The 23,563-nt window shown below is 49.3% G+C and overlaps 5 protein-coding genes across 5 annotated transcripts; 4 read left to right on the top strand and 1 right to left on the bottom strand.

Moving 5' to 3' along the window:
• Window positions 1-9,482: 9,482 nt before the first annotated feature.
• B0H65DRAFT_195676 (uncharacterized protein) lies at window positions 9,483-10,436 on the top strand. The gene is made up of 2 exons (XM_062821709.1): window positions 9,483-10,240; window positions 10,306-10,436. The coding sequence occupies exon 1, from the start codon at window positions 9,633-9,635 to the stop codon at window positions 10,233-10,235; it is 603 nt and encodes a 200-aa protein (XP_062681738.1). The 5' UTR covers window positions 9,483-9,632; the 3' UTR covers window positions 10,236-10,240; window positions 10,306-10,436.
• Window positions 10,437-11,121: 685 nt separating this feature from the next.
• B0H65DRAFT_508890 (uncharacterized protein) lies at window positions 11,122-11,739 on the bottom strand (the record flags this gene model as incomplete). The annotated part of the gene is made up of 3 exons (XM_062828266.1): window positions 11,122-11,144; window positions 11,345-11,517; window positions 11,615-11,739. The coding sequence occupies 3 exons, from the start codon at window positions 11,737-11,739 to the stop codon at window positions 11,122-11,124; spliced, it is 321 nt and encodes a 106-aa protein (XP_062681737.1).
• Window positions 11,740-17,470: 5,731 nt separating this feature from the next.
• On the top strand, window positions 17,471-20,350 carry B0H65DRAFT_493807 (uncharacterized protein). The gene is made up of 5 exons (XM_062827771.1): window positions 17,471-17,845; window positions 17,902-18,253; window positions 18,308-18,645; window positions 18,694-19,588; window positions 19,661-20,350. The coding sequence occupies exons 2-5, from the start codon at window positions 17,960-17,962 to the stop codon at window positions 20,342-20,344; spliced, it is 2,211 nt and encodes a 736-aa protein (XP_062681735.1). The 5' UTR covers window positions 17,471-17,845; window positions 17,902-17,959; the 3' UTR covers window positions 20,345-20,350.
• B0H65DRAFT_465567 (uncharacterized protein) lies at window positions 17,625-18,253 on the top strand. The gene is made up of 2 exons (XM_062826816.1): window positions 17,625-17,827; window positions 17,913-18,253. The coding sequence occupies exons 1-2, from the start codon at window positions 17,682-17,684 to the stop codon at window positions 17,941-17,943; spliced, it is 177 nt and encodes a 58-aa protein (XP_062681736.1). The 5' UTR covers window positions 17,625-17,681; the 3' UTR covers window positions 17,944-18,253.
• A 2,305-nt stretch (window positions 20,351-22,655) lies between the features above and the next one.
• On the top strand, window positions 22,656-23,563 carry B0H65DRAFT_442547 (uncharacterized protein; the record flags this gene model as incomplete). The annotated part of the gene is made up of 2 exons (XM_062825582.1): window positions 22,656-22,715; window positions 22,811-23,563. The coding sequence occupies 2 exons, from the start codon at window positions 22,656-22,658 to the stop codon at window positions 23,561-23,563; spliced, it is 813 nt and encodes a 270-aa protein (XP_062681734.1).

Genomic DNA, 23,563 nt, shown 5'->3' with positions numbered 1-23,563 from the left:
TGCCGACTAAATCCGAATCTCCAGCCTAGTGCTCATTATCCCCGCCGTTGCCCATCAAGCCCGTCAGCAGCTAACCGTGTCCTTGGTAGTGGTTTTGAGATACAAAAATCTCGAGGGTGTGCTGAGTGATTGACCAATACTTGCTCAGTTCACGAGGGTCTTCGGCGGTGGACTAAATTCTTCAGTCATCAGTCCTTGGCTGTCAGATCAAGCTGTTCGCGGTGATTATCCCCGGTCACCGTTCACCGTTCACCTAAAAGCAACCCACGTCTCACTCATGTCATCAACCACGAAGGGCGTTGTTGACGACGCTACGGTGTGAGTTGACCTGTCACCAGGCTGCTCACGGCTTAGTTCGGTCGAAGGACCTTGGTTTTATGGGTTCTTGTGGCCTCGTGGAACCTGAGGCATCACAAAACCCCCCCAAGGTTCTGGGATTTCTGATATCAAAGCAAGAACCAAGGTTTCTGATATTTCTCAAGGTCCGTTATCCACAAAGCAATATCATCCAACATCAAGAAAGTTAAATGTCATGGCTTGTCGGTCATGGGGATATCTGAGCAACAAACTTTACGCACCCCGGCTTGAACATAACCGCATTGGAGTGGAGGCCTTGTGGTTCTCATGGAGTTCAGATTATCATGGAGCTCTCCTGAGGAGCTGACACGGCTATCACAACGTCCTGATCACCCATCATTACCAAGAACCGTCACCATGGGTCACGATTAAGCACCTTGTTAGTTCGTGTCTCACCTGCTCTGTTATAGTGTAGTGTCCTGGAATTACGCCATTGTCAGAAAATCTCCGCTTTCTTTAGGTAGAAGCAAAATGGACATTGGATGGCATGGATTCATCGACAACTGACGACACTAACGACCCAGGCACACAGATCAACCGTATCTCGCTTTTACCCTTTCTACGCCGATCCCTTCTTAGTCTGATCATCTGCCACCAACAACCAAGCGCAAAGGCCTGGCCTTGTCCAGCTGGTCTAAATGTAAATGAATGGGAACTTGGGAAGATCGGGGAGCTAAAGAGCTTGGGCAACAGAACTTTGTCAAAAGAAGCTTAGCAGCAGCTCATTTAGAGATCGCCAAATTGCGAGCTCAATTGGGAATGGTATGATGGCGCTATCCCCAACGGCTAATAATTTGACATATCGAGCAGAAGCGAGTGAATGTTTGACTCTCATTCCTCAGTGGTCACAACAAGCGCGGGGACGAATCAGAAGTTGAATTGCTTTGATCTAACTTGAGGACCACTTCGAACAGAAATTGAACAACAAAACAACATGCAATGTTGATAAACCTTACATCACCAGCCGTCTGCCTGTTGATTGCTCATTGTCGCAACGAACACCTGTTCATCTGCTACCCGTCGTAGCGTTTCCGTACCGTCCTTCACTTCAGCCGTCTTCCATTCGCTTCTGTGCTCACTGTGGCCTCCTCTCTTCACTGCCTGCGCCTACCACCCCACACCACCACACCACCGATCACCTGTGGCCGCCTGGCCCGCCGGGTGACACAGACGCAGATCAGGCGATTGTCAGACAAAACTTACAGTGAGAAGGCCAGATATCATTGGTGGCCTGGCCTGAACCCCGTCACAGCCGCTTTCTGGCTTTTGTGTGTCTTGGGTGTTGAGCGCGTTGCTCTGACAGGTTCTGGCAATGCTTACCAACGCCATCCAAAAAATTCGACGACATGTGTTCAACACATGTGAAGAGAGGGCCTCCCAAGGTTTCGTTCTTGGCTGGTGGTCTTTGGTAAGGTAAGCTTGCCCGAAGGCTGTATTGTATGTAAGACGACGCGTGGAGCTGGGCTGTGTGTGAGGCCAAGCCAGCAACTCCAAGAGAAAGCCTCCAGAGATAGGTATCTGGGCAAATATAACCCAGATAAGTTAAGAGGTAAAACTTTATCTCCGAGGACAGGGCAGGCTCGGACTTTACCCACCGACGACGAACCCCCTATTTTTCTTATTTCCTTCTTTCTTTCTTTCACAATGTATTTTGTTCTCTATTCTGTCACTTATCATTTTTCCCTTTCCCGAGGGGCGAGGAAAGAGGGTTCTTTTCTATCCCTGATAGGACTAGCGTCTCTCGCCGGTTTGAAGATTGCATGGGCAACAGTGTTTCTTTCTTTGTTTCGGAGTTTTGCCCTGGTGGGAAAGGGCTCAATTGAGCAGGAATGTTAACATCATCTCTTCCTGGCCTGCCTTGCCTGCCTGGGCTCTGGTGCCCGTGTCTCACTTCAGTTCGATTCAGTCTTTTGTTAGGATTGGATGGGTGATGATGGGTTTTCCTTTTCATGTTATTGCAAAGTGTTGCAATTTGGAAGCAAGGGCAACACGCCGGTTTGAAATGTTTTGGCAATATCGGTTGCTACCTGTCGTTGGCTTTTTTCGTCCTTTCTGACAAGTGTCTTAGGCTGCGTTTGTTCTCGTACGGTTTTCGTACAGCGCTTGGAATAACTCAATTTACTCAACCAACTCGATTCAATTCAACCCAACTAAACTCAATTCGAGACCCCCAAAGCGAGTTACAACTCAACTCGGGACAGCCAGTGAATTGGCCGCCTTTTTGAGTATAAAAAAGGTCATATGAGGCCCTTTGTACGAAAACCGTACCAGAACAAACGCAGTCTTAACTTCATGCAATGCTTCTATACCATGATGACCAAAACATTCCATTCTTTACTGCATGTCTCTGTGATGAGAGGATGAATAACGAGAAGCGAGAGGGTATGTTCAATCCAAAGCGGATTAAGCGATTCCGATTGCGATTCTGCCTGTCTTTGTTGCGTACTCTGATTAAGCTTGTTCAAACTTGACGGTATCAATCATCACGATCGAGCCGCGAATCGCAAACCCCAACCAACTGACAAATGTCCTGCCGGCGCGGTCGGGTATGTATGTCAGATTGTCAAATGTGAGGTTGTTGTCATCAAGGTTGACTTTGGGGCCGACCCCATTGTCGATGTTATGTTGCCATTCCATTACCTTATCACGATGCTGTTAACCGTGGTGTGCCTGACATTAGTTTGATATGTTTCCTGCCCGCTGTACAGTAGTGCTGCAATGAATGTACCCCCAGAGTAGGATCGTATATGTATGTCGAGGTAGATACTGCGCTTGTTTATTAACAGTGGAGATGCAGCCAGGCGCACTCCGAGCCGCTTTCGAACGTCAAAACATTGAATTCACTCCCCTCCATTCGCCTCCTTTGTCGGGCTTCGTCTTTCCTTTTCTAGCTTCATGCATATTTACTGATATGTAGGGACTCTTCACTCTTCTCAAAGGTGCAATATGGCTATTTAGTGCCTCGAAGACTCGGAAAAATCGAAGGCCCTGGTAGCAAGACGGAAGAGAAGGACTGGAGGAGGTACGTTGTCATCAGTCAACGTAAACCCTCTCATTGTTGGGATCACGGCCTTCTCCTCTTGCCCTTTAAACCCATTTTGGAAATCCGCAATAAGGAAAGCTGAAAGGAAAGAAGTCTCAAGATGAGATGCATCAAAGTGAGCAGCAACTTCATAGATTTGCCCGTCTGATTGGCTCCTAGACTTCCTGAGTGTTGCCAAGAATGGACTCGAGGTTCAGGAAGAGGGCTCAGAGGGCTGGCTCAGAGTCAAGCGCTAGACCTTGTTTGGCGTAGCCTCACTTCAACCTCACACGCATCTTGCACTGTCTGTTTCTTGCTTGGACGAGAAAGTGACACTGTCCAAGAGACTTTCGGCTCGCATTCACTGCGCTCGTTGGCCTGGTACACAGTGATAAGCCGGACACGGTGATGGAGGATGGAAGGGCGTGAGAGTCTTCTTGGTGTTGGTTGGTTGGTTGGCGAGCACAGTAACAAGGGGAAGAACTCTCAAGGGCAGGGGAGGGGGGTGACGATTGTCAACGATTAGCAACACACAAACTGACAAACCATCGGAGATTTGGGCAAAATAAGAAACAGAAGAAAAGAGAAAATGAGGTTAAATGAACAGCAAGCTCTTCGATTTGTCAATGCCGGGCAGTTCGGAGATTCCAGCGCCCGTCCCTTCCCTGTCCCTCTCGCCTGTGAAACAGAAGCAATCACGACAACAAAAAGAAAAGCTTGGTGATCGAGTTGAATCACCGAAAACCCACGGCATCGTGAACTCGTTTCGTCGCCAATTTCCCAAAGTGGTGTCATTGACACTTGACAGCAACTTTCAACTTGTGTTTCCACTGTTGACAGTTGACGGGCAGAAGGAGCTAGTCAGTAGCTTACTGCTAAAGAAAGCCCAAAAAGTCCAGACGAACTGTGTACATTTTCTCTCCACAAGCGGATTCCATCTCACGTTTCGGGTTCATGGGAGCCCGTCCGTTAGCTCGAAAGCCCATTTCGTACTTGCCCAGACCTTTTGCTAGCGATGAAAAATTTCACACGAGGGTTTGTTTCCACTCGCAGCGTTGCTTCGCGTTGCTTTTGTCCATCACCGCTTGTTTGACCTTTGAGATACCTGCATATCACCGCCCTTTTGATGTGGATTTCAGGTACCGCTCAGGTCGCTAGTTGCATGAGTTGACCTGACAAAGTGGATTCTTTTTACGCAGTAAGGCTTTACCGCACATCGTTTGTTTGGTTACCGCCAGTGTGGAAGTGGAATTTTCAACTCACAGACCGGGGCAGCAGGGCAATGTACCCAACGTCGCCTTCGTCTTCGTGTCAGGTAGGTACACAGTTGATAGTAAAACTGCACTACTGCACAGGAAGTGAATGCCGTGATGGAGTTTGGTTGATGTGTGACGCGGATGTCGGAGTCAGAGTGCCCCAGAGTCTGACTGCCAGGGCATGTTTACCAGAGGAATGGCATCTGTCTGGGGTCGCTTGATACCGTGAGACTCCAGTGACTCCAGTGAGATTGCTGAGCTGTCAACCACTGTAGCTGTGAAATATGGCGCCAAAAAGACGCCATATGGCTGAAACTTGTCGTGCCTGCGCGAGGAAATTGCAAGGTTTGCAAGGACCGAGATCTTGGATTGCGGCTCCTAACGATGTGATACAGATGACTGGAAAGAAAGCCAAGATATTGCAACATCAGGGTGACGAGCAGACATGATTCACAGGGACCCGACGTTATCCGTCTCCGAGTGAGTCGAGTCCCCGCCATATCTCGGTAGCCTGATCAACCTGCCAAATCTCCATTTCCTGAGATTGCCATCTTTTTCCAAGATCTGAAAGTCCGGTTTTGGGTTGATCATGTCCTTGGGCTTATCAAGATGAGCGACGTAGTCTGAGACATCGAGTACTGCGTTCTCGTGTGTACACTTCTACCATCCACACTTGCTGTTAGCGTTGGTTGCGCGGATCAGGCGCTGTGGTGATGTTGATCTATAGTGGAGTGTTTGGACTCACAGCCCGACGTTAGGAGGAGGTTTCTGTGTGTACACAGTAAAATGCCTTCGTTAGGTCGATATCAGGGGATCACAACGACCCTTTCATTCCCCTGCATCTTCCCCAGATCGACCCTAAAGTGACCCTAACTTCCAAGTTTTTGCTGATGCTCCCAGAGGGCTGCTGCCCAAGCGGACAGGTTCCAGAAAGAAAGCCACTCCCTAGCACGGAGGAAAGCCGACGACAATCGGCCTCCTCCTAGCTACTAGCCTTGTCCCTGCAAGGCTTCCTCCTCCCCCATGCTCATCCCCGTGCCCATCACCCAACTGCAAAGCGTGATCTTCATCATCGGGCATCCAGTCGCATTCGTTCCCGCTCCACAACTTGGCTTGAACTGTGCAATGTGGTGGTGATGATCAGGAGAGCTCAGCCCAGAGAGGGTGGTACAACTCGTTGCCTTGAGGTTCTCAAGACAAATCTACCTCCTCGAAGAATAGTCAGCGGTTGACAGTGTTAGAGCAGTGTTTCCTTGCTGCCAACTTCACTGCAGTTCACGAGGGAAGGAGCCCACTGTCATTGTCACTGTGCTCCACCTCCGCATTTTAAAATTGTTAGAGTTAACATGTGGAGCCGATGCGAGCAAGCTGCCAGGGCCAGGGCTGTTGCCGTGAGGGCCAGCTGCCAGGAACGAACCGACCATTCGACGAACACCCCCTTCCCCTCCCTCCCCCGCCTGGGTTGTTGCTTCTGTCCCAAGACCCAAAAGAAAAAGTAATGACCCTGAGATGACCCTCACACTCAGTCACCTTGGAACCGTGATGGAAGATGGAAAACCTCGATCTCGAAACCCTTGACTAAAAGGTCCTCCTGATCCCCTAATCCCCACCATTTCCCATATCGAGAAAGTTGAATTGCTTCCGAACTCCGTAACGCCCGGAGGGTTTGCCCCTTTCTTTTTTCTTTTCTTGTATTTGCTCTCTGCTCCATGGGCCGGAAGTGGTAAATGTATCACACAGTGAATCTCCCTTCTGTGAGGTCGGTTTTGCAAGGTAGGTATGCAGCTTTCCTCCTCCTTTCCCAATGCGTTTCTACCATGTACGTTTCGGCAAACAATCCGAACCATCATTTCCCCATAGCAAAAAGGCGGAACAACGACGAAAGAAAGAAACTGGAAGATCTCTTCTTGGTCACGAAAAGGCGGAATGGAACCTCAGATCAGGAGAAAATCGCACGAGGAAGTGGATAGTTATACTGGCGGTGACAAGGTGTTTTGCCCTTGTTTACTCCGCCTGGCGGAACCACCAGCAACTCCATCGTCCCATCGTGCAGTCCCGTCTGGGGAAAAAGACCTGAAGAACGTCAGAAGACAGGGGAAGATGCTACTCTCTTCTCGATATCCTGCTACTCCGCCATTTTGGTACTGCAGAGCAATGGCCTCCCCCGCAGCACCATCCCTCAAAGAGGCCAAAACCCAAGGAGGCCATATGAAGCTAGTATCATGATTGAGGCCATCCGCCATCACCAGAAGGGCCTCCTCCGGACTTTAACACAACTCAGCGCTTGAAAGCACAGCATAGCACCGCACCCGTATACCTACCGGAGATTTGCCATGAGGCCAGTTACCGATCCGCTTCAAACACCCCGCATTCACGCAGCAGTAGCGTAAAAAGTGCAGCATGGGTGATTGAGTGAATGGAATTGGAATGCGATGCGATTCTGATGCGAGCAGTTTCCCATCGATACAGTACACTACAGTGTACACAATATGTAGTCGCCGGCTCGTTCGGTGGTTGATGTGAACGGTGACTGGTGAGTGGTCAGTTCGGTTAACTGTTTTGCTTCTGTTCTTCGAGGTTGCTTATTGTTTGAGCGGCCACGGCAAGCCTACCAGCTGGCTTCCAGCTGTCATGGACTTTTTGGGCTTCTGGAAGAGGTCAAGTGTAAATAGGAAGTGGAAGGGAAAGGGAGGGGGGTGTGTGGGTAGAGGGAGACTGTGTGAGAGAGAGGACCTTGATGGGAAAGGAAGGAAAATATCCTCACCCCCTCCCGTCCTCTTCTCGGATGTAACCCCTCCGCTTCCAGGGTTTCGTTTATGTAGTGTACTGTATCGGGAATCCTTCACTGTGTACGAAGCAAACAATGAATGACGACGCTGCAGTACTGCTGCGGATAAGATATTGGTGTGGGTGGCAGTGGCAGTGGGTTAGCAGCAAATCCAAGCAATGAATGGGCAAGCACAGACAGTGTGGCAGGCTGGTAGGCCGCCGTAGCTTGTAGGGCAAGGCAGGTAACTGAATGGAAGTTTGAAACTGGAGCCTTCTTCATATTTCACACCTCTCTGAGAAGATCAAGATTGTAGGTAGGACCATCTATCTTTTTGATCGTCCTCTTTTGCTGGTTCGGTAGGATAACCGAACACGACGAGTAAGGATGAAGGACAAGCGAATGCTTTAGCGAACGAGTGCTAAGTCGATTGGATGGGCAGTGTTGCTCTCGGTCCGGTACCGAGATATCGGGCGAAGATAGCTTCCTTCGTCAAGTTACCTTTAGTCTACTAGTCTATCTTTCGTGATGAGAGTCGGCTAAAATTCTTGGTAGGTTTGTTCGCCTGACCTGAAGAGCCGGCACACGGCTCCGCTTAAACCCGTTTAGAGATTTGAGAAATGGAATCACACGGGAGTAATGGTATGAAAATCATAAGAGAAAATAGGAAACCAGACATGAGTGAAAGAGAGGTTCCACGCTAGGAACGTTAGGACTTGGACCCTTGGAATCAAGGGTGCCATGTGCTCTTCTCAAGATAAGGTTACGCAGATACAGGACTATAGTTCACCCTGGGTGCCTTGCCTTTCTCGATGCTAGCATGACTGACTGTGTAAACTTGATTTCTGACGGAAATGCCTACGCTACTGTGTTAGCAGGATTTTTCGCCGGAACTGTTCAAAACACTCTCGAGTATCTTGAAACCGGCCGCCAGGTGACCGGTGAGCGGAGCGGCTGACCGTGAGCGGCAAGAGAGGTCACAGCGAGCAGCGCCGGACCGTCGGTCTTGCTCAGCATTACCAGAGGCGTGATCACAAAAGCGAAGCAAAGAATGAAAAGGAGAATATTATAGATCTGCTGGACACATCTTGCTATGCCTACCGTGTGTGTATCAGGAGATGAGGGTAAGCAAACAAACCTTCTCAGACACGGTAGATACTGCCCAAACATGCGGGAACAGTGCCTCCTTCAGTGTTTTTCTCCGTAGACTAGTTGACCCAGAGGCGTGGAAGCCTTGTGATCCGGCGGCCGACCGATTGCCCAGTTACCAAGCACTTGACTCACGCACACCCTGGGCGTAGAAGGCGCTAACGTGAGACTATTCACAACGACATCACCATCACTGTGTACTCGGCCACCCAGAGGGCACCACTGTGTTGGTACAAACTCAGCTGGCTATCCGGAGGAGTGGAAACCACCACCAGATGACAAATATGCCAGGCCGATTCGCTACCAACTGCTTGTTCAAGCCATCCCGTTCAAGTTTACCTCTCGCCAGCTCATTTCGGCCGTTGCGATTCCGAAGTTTGGGATAGCTTCTTTTTCTTATTCTCTGCTTCCGCTTGCTCACGAAGGAGCAAAAGCAAGCCACGAAAGCAAGCAATCCACTCCAGCTCCCAGCAGAGTGGCTCTCCGATGGCTCAAGTCCGAGAAAATGGGCATGTCAATGGACACTGGGACGGATGTTGGTGCTAGTGTCGACCTAACAAGCTTGCTCGGAAGTGAATGTCCTTGGTTGGTAACCACTTGGCGAGGAGGTGATCACACTGATGGGTCATGTTTGATGACTGATGGGAGCAAAACGACTGCCTGGAATGTGATGGCTGATGATGAGCGAGCGGGTGGTCCAGCACCCGCAACCTTGGGCTTGGGTTTTCCCTTCCCGCGCGGAGCGGACGAGCAAACTTGGACGGGGTGGCTATCGGTTTGAACCTAATTGTGATTTCTGGTAACCATTTGAACCTAATCTCACCTCTAGCGTGTAAGAACTAGAGGGCACATGGTTAGCCAGTGTTGGTCATCATCTACCGCCAGTATCGCGTGAAATAAGAAAAGCGTCAAGGCCATGTCCATGTCTGTGCGGACAGGTCTCGGGTCCACTCATCAATAGACCCTTTTCACGGGAATGAAAGGCGTGGAAAGATTGATAGCAAAATCAAAGGCGGAGGGGTTTCCCATGGAAGCTAGCTCGCTGGCTATCAGTGCCCAAAGGTCATGATGCTATCTCGCCATGATGCTTGGCGTGCTGGGGAAGTCGGTTCGTCGGCAGCGCTATGCATCTATTATCGGAGAACCGTCAACGGCTTGGAATTGTGGTTGTCTCTGGTTCTGGGTCAAGGCACGAGAAAAAGTAAGGGCGACTCGTGTTGAGTGTCGTGATGTGCATGGCTCGCATGGTATGAGCAAGGAGAAAAAGGAAAGAAGAAGAATGAGAAGTGACCGAAAGCGAGCAGGTCCCTCCAACCCAGCCAATCAGCAAGCACGAGGTGGGGTTTCACACGCTGAGCGGGAAGGCCCGTGGCAGCGTGGTTGCCTTTCACGGTGCTTTTTTGGGGGCACTTTCCAACTCTCCAGGGCTCTTTCCCCCCAAGCACCTCATCTGAGACCCACCTCCTCTCAACGGTCGAGCATATCGACAAGCAAGGGAGAGGAAGGCGTCAGACAAATGATGGAAGCGAATGCGAAATCTTTTTCATCTTCCCATTCTCCTGCAATGCTTCCATTTTCGTCCATTCTCAGCCTTCATCTTCCGAAACATGCGATGTCCACGACAGCTGCCGGCTTACCCAACTTGTCTGGTCGAGCCTATAAGACAAAAAAGCAAGACCAGTAGGCAGAGTAAGTCCGTGGCGATATGATGTTCGCTTGACGCTGTGTCACTCCTGCTGAGGCACTCTGACGAGTACGTAGGAGCAAGATGGGCAGGCGAGCGAGCCATACGAGAACGAGCTTTCCTTCTGGTCGTCCCAGTCTAGAAACATTCCCTCGCAAGCCACGTCTCAGCTATTTTCTGTCGCCTCCCTTCCTCGTCACAACGTCTCACTTGCTTTTTTTCTCGCTTCTCCTTGCTCGAGCGTTACAATCTGGCCGTTGAAATGTTGATCTTGTACACAGTATCACTGTCAACTGTTGCAAGCCCACTCCTACCGTAGCGTGTGATGATGATGGGTCATGGGAAACCTTTTCTTTTGTGCATTAAAAACAGTTCCGATATGAGATGGGATAGAGGATTGTGAATGGAGGGTGGTCCCGTCGTATTCAATTTCACAACATGCCATCTCTGGTAGTCCCATCTCTGGTAGGTAGCGGTTATCTCGGAAGCCAAAATCCCCCTATATCGACTTTCCATGCTCACTCCATCTTAGGTTTTCTACTTGGTGACCCCTATCAAGCCACCATTCCTCGATAGTCATCACCAAACCCGTCGTCGTCGTCGTTACTTTCATGGCTGTCTATCACCAGCTAGCATGGGCATGTGGACGTCGATGGAGCTAGCGTGATAAGCACGCGCGGCAGGGTTGCATCGAAGGGTGGTGGTGATGTTCTCTAGGTGAACACCTGCGCAGCAAATGCCAAGTTTCTCCTTCTTGGCCGTTTTCTCTCTTCACGAAGCTAACTTCAACAGTGATTAGCTTGTCCTAAGTTCTGCCCGTGAGGCATACCACTACTGCATGCACGGCTTTCCCAAAAGGGCTTGCGTTGCTCCTCCAGTAGAGCACCTACCCGTCACTAGAGAAATCCCCTATTCGATAGCAGCTTTCTATCAAGCCATTAGGCGAGACTCTTGTTTCGTTCACACCCACCCGCCCAAGGCTACCGACTTGTTGCTACAAATTGGCTAGCCCCGCACTATCACCACCATTCACAACCGGGAGGTTACTCTCCTGTGCCTCTTGCCCTTCCAGCCGTTCGGTGCCCTTTGCTGTCTTGGGCATTTCTCACTGGCTGGGTGTATGGGTCTCAACGCCGGGCTGGCTGCGGGTACACTGGCACACGGGTGTTGACCTCGATCCGGTCGGGCTGGTGCCTCAGAGACACAGAAGAGGAGCTGCAGTTTGCCGCCGATCTCAAGGAGAGACAATAATGAGCGGATAATGACACTCTCTTTTTTCCCCCTACACATTCCTCCTGTGTATCAACACTCTTCAGCATTTCCACGCGGACGCCAAGGCAGACTGCCATCACCTCACGGTTTCACTCTGTGAGACATACAGACGATTATCATGCAGCATAGCCGGGTCCGTGTATGCCGCTCTCTCCCGAGCCTGTCGCTTTGTCCCGTCGCATACGGGACCGCAGTGATCATCAGCACCTCCGTGGACACCCACTGGGTTCATGTTTGGAAGTCACAAGTGTGTAGGTATACGGAGTTGTGCGTGTGTGTGCGCGGAAAGGCATGTCTCCAATGGATGGGGGGATGGCGTGCATGTTCTATGCTACCTTGACTCCTCCTTCTTTCCTCTATCTCTCACCAGCCGGATCAACATTTGAGCCACCAAAAAGCTGCGATCACCCGTGGGCGCATATTTGCCGTCTGTCTAGAGGAAATGACAGCAGTAGCCGTTATCGAACATAGCCCCGAAACTGTGCACAAGTGTGTGGTGTGCGATGTAGGTGGGTAACATTCATCGCTCAACTATCGTACGCCAGCTCTGGAGGCCCCCTCACAGATACACACCCTTTCAGGCGGACGATATTATCAAAACAGGAAAAGGAAACTAAGCTAGTCCTTGAACTCCCTGCTATCGTTGACTGCTCCCCTCTTCATTGGCATACTGGCCCCGAGTGCGAGAAGGGCATATCACATCAACCGTTTCAGAAACGAGGTAGTGCCCTCAAGTTCACCTACTGCGAATTGCCACTGATACTCGGCGTACACAAAACTATGCCCAGCAGCAGTCGGAACTTTTCTCCACGTTGGTTGTTGAGCCTTGCTCTACCATGCCGTGGAACGATTGTGAACCAGTCTGAATGTTTACAGCCGAAGAAAAGGCAATCTAGATCACCATTGTGTACCAGGTAATCTTGTTAGATGCCGGATTTCTTTTCTTCTCCTCAATTCATCTGGAGATTACCATGGGGATAACTTGTTGTTAGCTGCTACTGTTATTGCAGTGGAATCTTTGCTATGACTATCGAGTTGATAAGTTTGATACCAAGTTAAAAGCCAGGTTGTGACTTGATTCACAGCGGCGAGAACCAAGTTTATTAGAACCTATCCCATCATCACACCACAAATGCTATCGTCAATGGCGGATGTACACAGTGATGAGATACTGACTGCTACCGCCACACAAGTTCTCGATTCTCTTCTTATTCCTTTCTGATAGGCGTTATGTGTGGTGCGAGTCACTGGTGTGACCCCTTTCATGAGATTATGAGATTGGGAATCCCTCCTTGAAGGGACCTGGACCCTTATACTATCCCTAACACCGTTGCACCTGCAGTAGCTCGATGGCGTTTCCTGTTCTGTGTGCTATCTTTTCCATCTTCTGGAGTCTCCGGTCTTCCATCTTGCACCAGCTAATGCCGCAAGGCTCAGCTTACATCAGGAGGTATGTCTGGTCACGACGTCGAACGGTTGGGAACGTCAGGTGAGAGAGCGTGTAGGTGGGGGAATGTTCTGCCGGAGGAGATATGTTTTTTTCCTCCAGGCTAGTGTTCTCTGGATGCGCAGGGCTGGCTGAGGCTCCTACTCGGTCGGGTGGTCAGTGAGAATGATGAATCACCCATACCTACACCGGTCTGGTATGGACCGCGAAAGACGAACTGGGTTCAGTCTAAGCAAACATTGGAGAGAGGTTGAGATGCCAAATCTCGTTAATCTAGCCAGGCATATTCGCCTATCTCTGGGCAATATAGGTGAGCAACGGTCCCGATCTACTGACACTACTTCACGTTGCATCCAATTACTTACGAAATGCCAGGTATATATGTTATATGCTAACCATAAACTCAAAGTCGAATCGAACTCCCTGCTTTCAGAGCCGCTGTTATTTCATTGTGTTGACCAGACCTCGGGCGGGGCCATCAGATTGTTGTAGACAAGCAGGTATGTATCACTTCAATGAAACACCATAAACAAGCCACCTTGGTAATACGACCGATACCAGGAGTTGGACGATTGGGGGTTACTAAAACGAGAAATGCCGAATGCTCATGTAGTACATGAAAACCTTACGATACATCGTTCTCGCCGGCAGATCTCATATCTCACTTTAATCCGAAATTGGGTGGACAACAGGAGCTAATTTGAATCTCAATCCCAGGTCAAAGTCGGTCCGGTAAACGAGGACAAGGGCAGCTACATACATGGCATCGTCAATGTTTTCATCGTTACGAGCTCGCCTTCGATAAAGGTCAAGTGACCCGCCTACTATGTAAAGGCATGAAGCTGTGAAAAGGGGAAAGACCGAATTCGAGAACCACAACCTTACCGAGACGGCTTCGTGCATTTTGCCTTCTTCTCCAGCGAGTACCATAAGAAAACAACATACCGGGCAGGGTTCGGATCAGGGGGCGAGCAGATGCGGCTCCTTTCGTTTCGAGTGTCAAGCGCATGTTGAGTATATTGTTCAAGCGGCTATCCGCGTCTCTTACCGCCAGTTCGTTGCCGAGGCGCCCTGCCATAACGCCATGTCTATGGAACCGAAGTTGCCTCGCTCTTGATATCCTGTTGCCTTTCTAGCCATGGGATCATGACGCTGGTTGAGATACGAGTTGCTTGCTTGGATGCGGAGCATGGATGGAGCTACTGCGAACGCAGGATCACAAAGCGCCTAGGCACAACTGCGAGATGAGCTGTATTGCATCGCGTCAATTCTACAAGCTGTAAAGTGAGGCGCTTGTTTACACTGCGGCTGCATTCGTCAAAAGAGGTTGGAAGCAGTTCCAAGTCAAAGAGGGAGTGTATGGAGTGAAGCTGGACAATGATCAATGGGAAGTGGAGCAAATTCTGAGGTTAGAAAACAGCAAGGGAGAGAAATAGCAACGTTGAAAGCCAAAAAGAAAAGCTTAACGGGAAAAACCGAAGGAATATCGGGACCGAGATAAGTAAACAATAAGCAATACCATCTGCTTCCTTCAACGCCCACGGCCGTTGTGGTCGTTGACATCACGTCAGTACTTCACATAGAATATTGTTTGCTTCATTCCTTCCTTTTTTGAAAATTCCTACTAGGCAAAAGACCATCAAAAGACCATCACTATGGGAGGAAGAAGAAAGGTTACAAGGGTACCATAACAAGAACCTCGGAACCGAGGCATTCAGGTCTCCGGTCCGGTCCGTTACATTTCCAGTTCTTTCCAAGTTCTGCCTTCCTTCATTCGTTCCTTCCTCTCAGCTCCAAACCCACCTCATGCAACTCAGTGGGTTCATACTGAGGGGAAGATAGGTAGAGAGAGAGGCAGAAATGAGGCAGGAGCGAGGCAAGGTTGTTTCGTCTCCTTTCCTACTTATGACGCCGGCGCAAGGGCACTGCAGCAGTCTCTGACTGTGAAACTTCAACGCGCGCCGCACAGGAAATGGAAAGGGGAAAAGAGCATTGGAATAACAAAAGCTCCGGAAGCAAAAACCTCAACCCCTCGAGACTTGCATCAATACCTAAGGTATTTCTACTGTACTAGGTAGGCACAGTACAGTCTGGGCCAGAACTCAACACCATCCATCCCATGGTTTCACGACATCAACTGCCCCGCGTCGTTCTCTCTTACTGTGTAGATACTTGTGAGTAGCCATCCTACCACTAGCTCTCTCAGCTGCAGCATCATCATCTTTCGCTAGCTAATAACCGTACTACGTGAGCTATCATGTCATCTCGCAGCATTCAGGGGGGACGTTATGAACGTCATGAGGTTGAGATCTCTCCGAGGTCGGAAGCCGGGAGCGGGAGTCGAGGTTTCGGATTCTTTGGTCTGGGACTGATTACTGATCGCTCTCAGTCTGCTTGATGGCATCCCTCCATCTAGTCTTGCGCGTCTTCCTTCTCGGAAAACAATCCTTACGGAACTACTGAGAGGTTGCTCGGTTCGTCATGATCTGCAACTTCACGATAACCAACGATGGTGTTGAGGCGAAAGTTGAACCCTTTGCTCCCAACAGCAACACTGTCCATGTCACATTCTACTCGGCAGTGGCAACTGGCAAAACAGACTTGGCGGATGAGACTTCATCTCGAAGCGGAGAACATGTTTCTCGATCATAAGTAGAAGGCCATTCCAAAGCACGGTGATGGAATTGTATAACGTTTGTATGCGGGCGATTGCTTCGGGAACGATATCAAAAAGACAATGTGCAATGGAGATCTCCTGGACACGACTCTACTATCAGAGTCCTTTGTCCTTTTCCAACGCCTTGGGTGTTTCAACAATTCAGTGGTTCTGGGGCTTTCCAAGCGGTTCTTACTGCGTAGAGAGAAAGATACAACCACGACCATAAAACGAGAAGGTTGCCTTGTCGTTGAGGATGATCGTTCCGGAGAGTATAGCCATTTACCATTAGCTCTTGCGATAATCCAGATGTCAAAAATTCGCCTGGTTCAATGATTCAACCTAGCATTTAAAGTTCAAACAATGCGAGAAAACCACAGAAGAATCCAGTCCAGTTTAAACCAAGCATAACATATCTACACTAACGAAACATCTGAAGACGGATTACCATATCACATCGATCCACACAGATCCAGAAATCACAAACTCCACATGCTTTATCAGCGTCACAACCGATTCTCGAGCTTCTCGGCCACTTGAGTACAACAAACAGCAAAAGATCTCCAAGTGACATCAAATCCGAGTTGTGAGCACTCTTTCAAAGAGGACGCATATAGGTAACTCTTCTGACCAGAATAATCACATACGACCATAGATGGTAGAAAACTCGGGATCCCGTCCGGTCTCCCATAGATAAGCTACCAATCGGAGGACTATCTATGGGAGCCGTTTTCGACAGGGGTTTGGATGACTCAGCTGAAAACGCCGCCCCCGTTTCTAGAACCGTTTTCCCATTGCCTTCGCCGTCGAGTGCACCGTTCCACTTACGCCAAGCCCAGCTGAGTAGACTAGGCATACTGATGCGGGACCATTGCATCACATGTATGATTAGATCAATTGATTGAGTAGATAGTCTGGGTATGGCCATTGCCATGCCCTTCCCTGTCAGAAGCTCTGACAGGCAAGTGCACGTGCAGGGTCACGTGCCTTGCGCGCGCCCTGCGCGCCTCGGGCTGTCAGGTCGCACGACTCCACATGAAGTGGGTCAGCGATAAGATAAGGAATTCCCATGAAGGGATTCCTTTCTGGGCCAGCCTTCGGCTCGGCCTTTCTCCCTCTGACATCTTCTTTTTAATAATACTATTGCACATGCATACTGGTATTTTCGAGAACCCTTGTTACCCTATCACATACACTACACAAGGTACTTACCCCTGCCATTTACCCCTGACACCTACTCCATATACTTAGTACTTCTAACTGGGAAGTGTGGTTGGCTTTTGGGAGGTGTGGTTGGCTTTAGTAAACAACTTTTCTCCGTACGTATACCCTTCAGGCGAGTTAGAATGGCCTCAAGATATATATTGCGTCTCTACCCTCAGATTCCCGACCGAACCAAACAAGCACACTTTTGTCCCATTCCCATTGCATTCACTGTATATCCATTCTTCCCAGTTGATTCTACCGCATGAATTACGGCCCCTACGTTGCGAGGGTTGCGTTGGTTTTTCATATGAAACCCTCCTTCCTGTTACGATCCAAGCAAGGATCACCTATGTAAGCTAGATCAGATAGAACCAACAGACCAAGCAGGTTGGATCCGAAGGGAGAGGACCCGAAGGGAGAGGATCCGAAGGGAGAAGATCCGAAGGAAGAGGATCCGAAGGGAGAGGACCCAAAGGGAGAGGACCCGAAGGGAGGACCTGAGGGGAGGGGTCTATGGCTCGGGTCCCATGGGGACCCGAGATGAAGATTCCGGTCCACGGGTCCGGTATACCGAGTCCATGAAGGCCGGTATATAAAGACGGCCTCCCCAGGCCTCTTTAGATACTGGCTCTTCAGCAAGCAATAGCTTTCACAATCGATCAGTACCTTTTGGCTACTGCGACCGTTGCTACTCTTTGTTCCCAGCGATATACTCCTGTGCTTGTAACGGTTCGTCACACGTCCGAGTTTTCTAATGAATTTCTCCTCCCAAACATACTGAGCTCGTTAGCTATTGCAGCTTGAGAGGGTATTGTTTGAGTCTCACGGTGCTGATCACACTCCATCCATATGCAATACGGAAGGGATGGAGCTACAAAAACCGCCGATACCGCCGACTGTACCTGACGACGAAGAACGGAAAAGAAGAGCATTTGCCGACGTCGACGAATTTACGGTAACAACACATGAGCGTTCGCTTTGTAAAAAGACCAAAGCCGAGCGAGAACGCGCGTAGCGTCTAAGGAATAGGTATGTACCTTATCGTTTTGCTGTTTTCTTTAATATTGCGTACTACCCCTTTTTAGATTTGTCACAGATGTGTTACAATTAATACAAAAAGAGGCTGATAAGGTTTGGTTTGGTATGTGCCGAAACAAGAAAAAGTCCATTGCTATCTGCAAGAGCTTTCTGGCCGACTATACACGCTATGCAAGATGCAGACGTCTGTATATAGACGGTACCGAGGAACAGAAGCAGGTACTAATAGTTCAATTAGTAGTGACTATTATTGCTATATGGAAGCATATAGTAGCTCAAGCTGATGCTGTAGTGCTCGCGAAGAGAAGGGATCATGATTCGAATGAAGATTCAGACGAAGGTTCCGAACAATGGACATTGCTTGGCAACCGTGGGAAGGCCCGTGGAGAGCTTATCCAGGTAGATTCCCTCCTTACCCATGCCGATACTGTGTACTGACATTTCTTCTCACAGTGGATCCAATCAACTCTTGCACAAAAGTTCAACCTCACATGCAAACAAACATTTGAGAAAACCGAAGCCACAACAGACGATGTTCTGCTTATTCTTAGCACCTTGTGGGAACGCGCAGTCGATATACCTTGTGATCCTAGACATCGGGTTGCCTTTCATACATTGGTGCTTATAGGAAGCATTGGCTTTCGGCCCGGCACTTATGAGAACATGCTTTATCGACAAGTCAAGCTACTTGTTGTTCGCGATCCGGATACAAAACAGCCAAGGCTTGTTGCTGAGATCACGATCAATCAAAACAAGCTATCGGCTAACAAAATTGATAAGGGGGCAGATGTGTATGTATTCTTGCCTTTAACCGTTGATCCAAACTAACACTTTTCTAGGATGACCTTTTCTGCTACTATGGTACCATGCCAGATCGTTTGTTTAGTTACGTTTGTAGCTATTCAAGCTCTACATGATGATGCCTTCGAAACAGAGTTTTCGTCCTTCGACGAATTACTTCAGCGTCCAAACTTGGAAGATGTTGATTGCATTGAACTTAGGTGGAAGGATGGGATGCAGGAAAAGCCTATCTTTCCCTTAAAGTACTACAAATATCTGGAACTTTGGAACCGGACATGGTTGGTAGCGGGCAACAGAAACACTCTCCGGCCCTATGCGCTGCGAATCGGCGGTGGAAATAAAATTGATGGTAAGAACCCTTTACCCGTTTCCCTTACTATTTTGCTTACAATTTTTACACAAGGTTCCCTTACATCCGCTATTCGAAACCACATCCTGAGCCATAACACAAAAACATTCGAAACCTCTTACCAAGCGAGGCATATTCCACACAATTTGATGTCATTCGTTTTCGATAGTACATCTGAAGACGATTCCAAGCTATTCAAGCTACTGGCCTCCGCATCCTTGCGCAGGGATGACAAAGCACCGCTTTACCCGACAGCGGCTACGCTAGAAACGTTTGAAAATCGCGAGGATATGAAAGCACTTCGCGCACAGCATCGTCACTTCCGGGAAGAGCTCAAACTCTCTGCAGACAATAGAGAGGTAAAGCAACTTACCGTAAAAATTGGAGATCTACGGACGGTATTGTCAAACTTGGCTGTCAAGCAGGCTCGAGAAAACTACTTCGCTGAAGTTGATTCCCTTAGGGCTCGTGGCCTGTTAACCGAAGATATGCCAGCCCCCCCTCCAAATCCTTTCAGATGCTCCTTCGGTCCCAGTTTACCTGCAGCAACAATCATTGGTCGATACTTGAACCCCAAAGATCCGGTTTCCGACACCGCTACGAAAATGGTTTTTCCAAATTCGACCGACAGTGGTTCTGACCAAACTACCCAAAAGCGGCTTGCAGTATCGGAAATGCTTTTTGCGTATCTGAATGATAGGTACGGAGAAGTAGAAGGGATTGCTCAGGAAATGGAGCAACCAGCCTCCGAACATAAGAAAGCAGCTTCCACGCTCTCTACATGTCTTCTCTGCCTACAAAGCTTCACTCGTCGACGTAACCTCAGTAGACACCATCGGAGCGTCCATTTCACAGCAACGACCTTTGAACCTTTCTCATGCCCCGAATGTCAGCGGCAAGGAAAGGAGGAGTATAGAATCGAGAGGGCATCGGAGTGGAGTAACCATGTCGAAAGAGTACATGGTTTCATCAATACTCCGGTTCTCTTCACTAAGCCAATCGTCAAACCCAAACCAATGGCTACAACTACCAAGTCGAAATCCGCTCCTTGTTTAAGATGCGGCCAATTGTTCTATGCCGGAAACAGTTTGTCAAGGCATATGAATAAGTATCACAGAATCGTAGAGCCATTCGATTGTCCAAAATGTAAGGGAGAAGGGGAGAATATCCAGATTAATGACCTCGCTTCGTGGCTTACACATACGTCGGATGTTCACGGTTGTAATGGGCAAACAGGAGTGGTTATTGATAATGAATGCCTACCAAAACAGGGACAGAAGAAGAGGAAAAGAGAAAACATAGTGGAGGAAGCAATAAAACGTAGTAAATTAGAATCCTAAGTATATAGAATACAAACTAGAATGCTATCTCCGTCTCTCCCACCGAGATATCTCCTCCTGGAACGACGATGCCAGATCTCGCTCTCCACAAGCGTGCTCTGATCCAAAGCATAATCGACTGTAAACTAAAGGTGACAAGCATCTAAAAGATGACGACTCAGTAGAAATAGTCGGCTGTACTGCCCGCGCGATCCCCGCATCCGATCAAACCTGCTTCACTTCGGAACTACAACGGCACCACCAAACGGCAATCCCGCTTTGTTGGGGCGGCCTCACGCCACAAATAGGTTGACTCGGGGATTCGCGACATTGCGATGTTCACGTTGAAGAATCTTCCTGTAGCTCGCTACCTTCGCCCTTCTCAAAAGAACTAGAACTGGAAGTGATACACACTATTGCGTCATAGACTCTAAACATTCAAGGCATCCGTTCTAGATCCAAGAAAATTTTCACCTGTTGGTGATATCCAATACATATGACACCGTGAGATATACAGTATCGTCAAGTTATCCTTGTATAACTGGGCTATCACTTTGAGATGCTACGTTTCTTCCCAACCGTATACTATCCAATTATTCTACAACAGACCCACTTTCTCTGGGGTGCACCAAACTAAATTAGCGTTCCGTTCCCTCGGGATACTTGAACTAAGCGGCTAGTAATTCAGTGTGAACGCAGCACCAATGATCACTCCAGCATGCGGAAGATTTTTTACCGCCCTTGGTAAACCCAGATGTGGTCCTTGATTGAGTAGGGTATTTTAAAAAGAAAGGAAGCTGGAAGGCAAAACCAACGTAAGTAAAAGAGCATCAACAAAAAATACCAAAGAGAGTCCAGTCCGTTCCAGTACCGTAGTTGCGGAAGACGGACGGTTGGTGATACGATATGGGTGGCCTTGGTTCTTGTGACAAAGGTACAGACGACTGCTCTGACGGCACTGACGGCACAGAAGGTTCATGATTCTGGGACAGGTTCCCGTTCCGGGCTGAGAAATGGCAAACAGGAGTTGTTATTGATAAGGAATGCCTACCAAAACAGGGACAGAAGAAGAGGAAAAGAGAAAACATAGTGGAGGAAGCTATAAAACGTACTAAATTAGAATCCTAAGCATATAGAATACAAATAAGAATGCTGTCTCCGTCTCTCCCACCGAGATATCTCCTCCTGGAACCACGATTGCGACAACCGTGATCGCAACCAAGCCCGGCAACAATGGTGAGTCCTTCAATTGCCTTGAGGTTTCTCATTGTGCCGCCCGATTGATTGTGCCGCCCGTCTGGTTGTGCCGTCTGGGCGTGCGAAGAATTCACGTGATCCTCCTTGAGACTCGACATCTCGGGGTGCGGTTGCAATCAGTGGGGCGGTATTGCGGACCGGGCGGGGCTGTGGCGGCGGAGTGGGCCCCGAGAATGACGGAGCGGTGGGAGCACAACCGGACAGTAACTGCCGAAGCCGAGCAACTCGCAATGGCCACCAGCGCCTCAATCTCCAGATTGGGTGGCATAGTTTCTCAGACCTCATCGAGGACCATCTCGTCAACGTGTTAACTGACCTAAGACCTAGTTTAGTAGAACCTATGCTCTTGGCGCATATATATAAACATATCATTGCTCCCAACTCCTTAAGCACATCTCGCGCATATATATAAACATATCATACGTTAAAGCTCCCAACTCCTTAAGCACATCTCGCACCGCTGGCCTGCGTCGAAAGGGTGGAAACGCCATTCCAGAACCTGATTTGTATGAGATGGATCACGAATGATGGGAATGATGTAGATTGAGGGATCCAGCTAACTGAGGCTGGAAGGGATCGCCAGCTATATAGAGCTGGCGATACAAAGAGGAGGAAGGTCTGCAAAGGAGGGGATTCTGGGAAGTGCCAGAACCGCTGTCAAAGAGGGTGCCTGCAGGGCAAACGACTAGCGGTCTGTGCAGCAAACGCTCAGAATCTCCTCACATGTTGTTGTCTATGGAAGCATGGGCACGATACATGTACGACCCTCCGCTGAAATATTCACATTCACAACACCCACCGGCGTTTGGCATGGCCTCCCGTCGGTTATCCACCTTAAGCATCCAACGGCTTTTGCGCCCTCACCATGCGCCACCTAGGGTTAGAATGAATCTTGGTTTCTCCTCAGTAATCAACGTCAATCCAGTTGTTGCTTCCACTCAGCCGCCCAAAAGACACCGACTTGTCCTCGGCCGTGCACGCTGTTAACTTCGTTTGCAGGTATCGGCGTGGCGGACATTTGTTGGATCAAACGGCTTAGAGAAGCATGCATCCATCCTTTTCCTGTCAGGTAGGCATGCATGGGGAAATAGAGAGCCGTTTGAAGCGTTCCCGTTGGGCATTGGTTGCCATCAGAGTAAGAAACACTAGCAGTCTCCTGCTTTCTTCATCCTTTTTCCTCCGTCCTGATGATCAGTTCGGATTATAAATACCTTTTCCCCCATAACCAAGATAAACGTCCCATTCGATGGCCGGTTAAGTCGCGTCTGGAAGAAGGAAAAGACGTACACACGGCCAACAAGAAGTACGCACTCAACATCTCATTCTTCTGCCTCCCGTGCATCCTCAACTTCCTCAAGCAATACCATCCAAACTCCCGCGTCCGACTCGGAACCAACAGCACCATCCGCTCTTCCTACTTTCGCCGCTTCGAGGCCTCGCCCAAAGATGGAACGCTTATTAGAATCGTCCGTATCTGGATCAGTGGGTGACTTCTACCCGGACCGTGACGATAATCCCACGGCCAATTCGACATATCTCATCTTCCACCAGCCCACCAACCTAGCCCTGACCTTGGTCGGCGGCAAGCTGACCCTTCACAAAGTCCCGGCCGTGTTCGAAAAAGGCCACCCCCTCGAAGGCAAATGTAACTGGTACTGGCAATGCGTCGAAACGGACGGCTGGCTCGGGTTTCGCAATGCCGCGAGCGGACGGTTTCTCGGCGCCCCTTCGGGTCGTGGCAGTTTTGATGTTGCCTACGATGCCCATGACCGTTTACAGCGGCTGTTATGCGTTAGGGCGGGAGGAGGTTGTGAGCAAGGACCTGAGGCGCCGCAGCAGCGTGGGTACGTGATGCACTTCCAAAACTCCTCGCGACTTGTCAAGGCATGGATGGAGCCGAGCTGGAAAGAGGGATCCGAAATATCGATGACTTGGATAGATGGGCAGGAGGGAACAGTGTGGAGGTTCGTCAAGGTTGCATGA

The sequence above is a fragment of the Neurospora tetraspora genome (assembly GCF_033439725.1).
Source record: "Neurospora tetraspora strain CBS 560.94 chromosome Unknown B0H65scaffold_4, whole genome shotgun sequence".
NCBI classification, from domain to species: domain Eukaryota; kingdom Fungi; phylum Ascomycota; class Sordariomycetes; order Sordariales; family Sordariaceae; genus Neurospora; species Neurospora tetraspora.
This window is presented reverse-complemented; position numbering and strand designations above follow the sequence as displayed.

What these genes read in the sequence shown, in the direction of transcription:
- B0H65DRAFT_465567 (XM_062826816.1), top strand. Translation starts at nt 17,682, where the DNA reads ATGGAGCTACAAAAACCGCCGATACCGCCGACTGTACCTGACGACGAA. An exon ending in AAAGCCGAGCGAGAACGCGC is followed by an intron (nt 17,828 to 17,912) that starts GTAGCGTCTAAG and finishes GATTTGTCACAG; the next exon opens with ATGTGTTACAATTAATACAA.
- B0H65DRAFT_195676 (XM_062821709.1), top strand. Translation starts at nt 9,633, where the DNA reads ATGATGCTTGGCGTGCTGGGGAAGTCGGTTCGTCGGCAGCGCTATGCA.
- B0H65DRAFT_493807 (XM_062827771.1), top strand. Translation starts at nt 17,960, where the DNA reads ATGTGCCGAAACAAGAAAAAGTCCATTGCTATCTGCAAGAGCTTTCTG. An exon ending in CCCGTGGAGAGCTTATCCAG is followed by an intron (nt 18,254 to 18,307) that starts GTAGATTCCCTC and finishes TTCTTCTCACAG; the next exon opens with TGGATCCAATCAACTCTTGC. An exon ending in ACTTGAACCCCAAAGATCCG is followed by an intron (nt 19,589 to 19,660) that starts GTTTCCGACACC and finishes ACTACCCAAAAG; the next exon opens with CGGCTTGCAGTATCGGAAAT.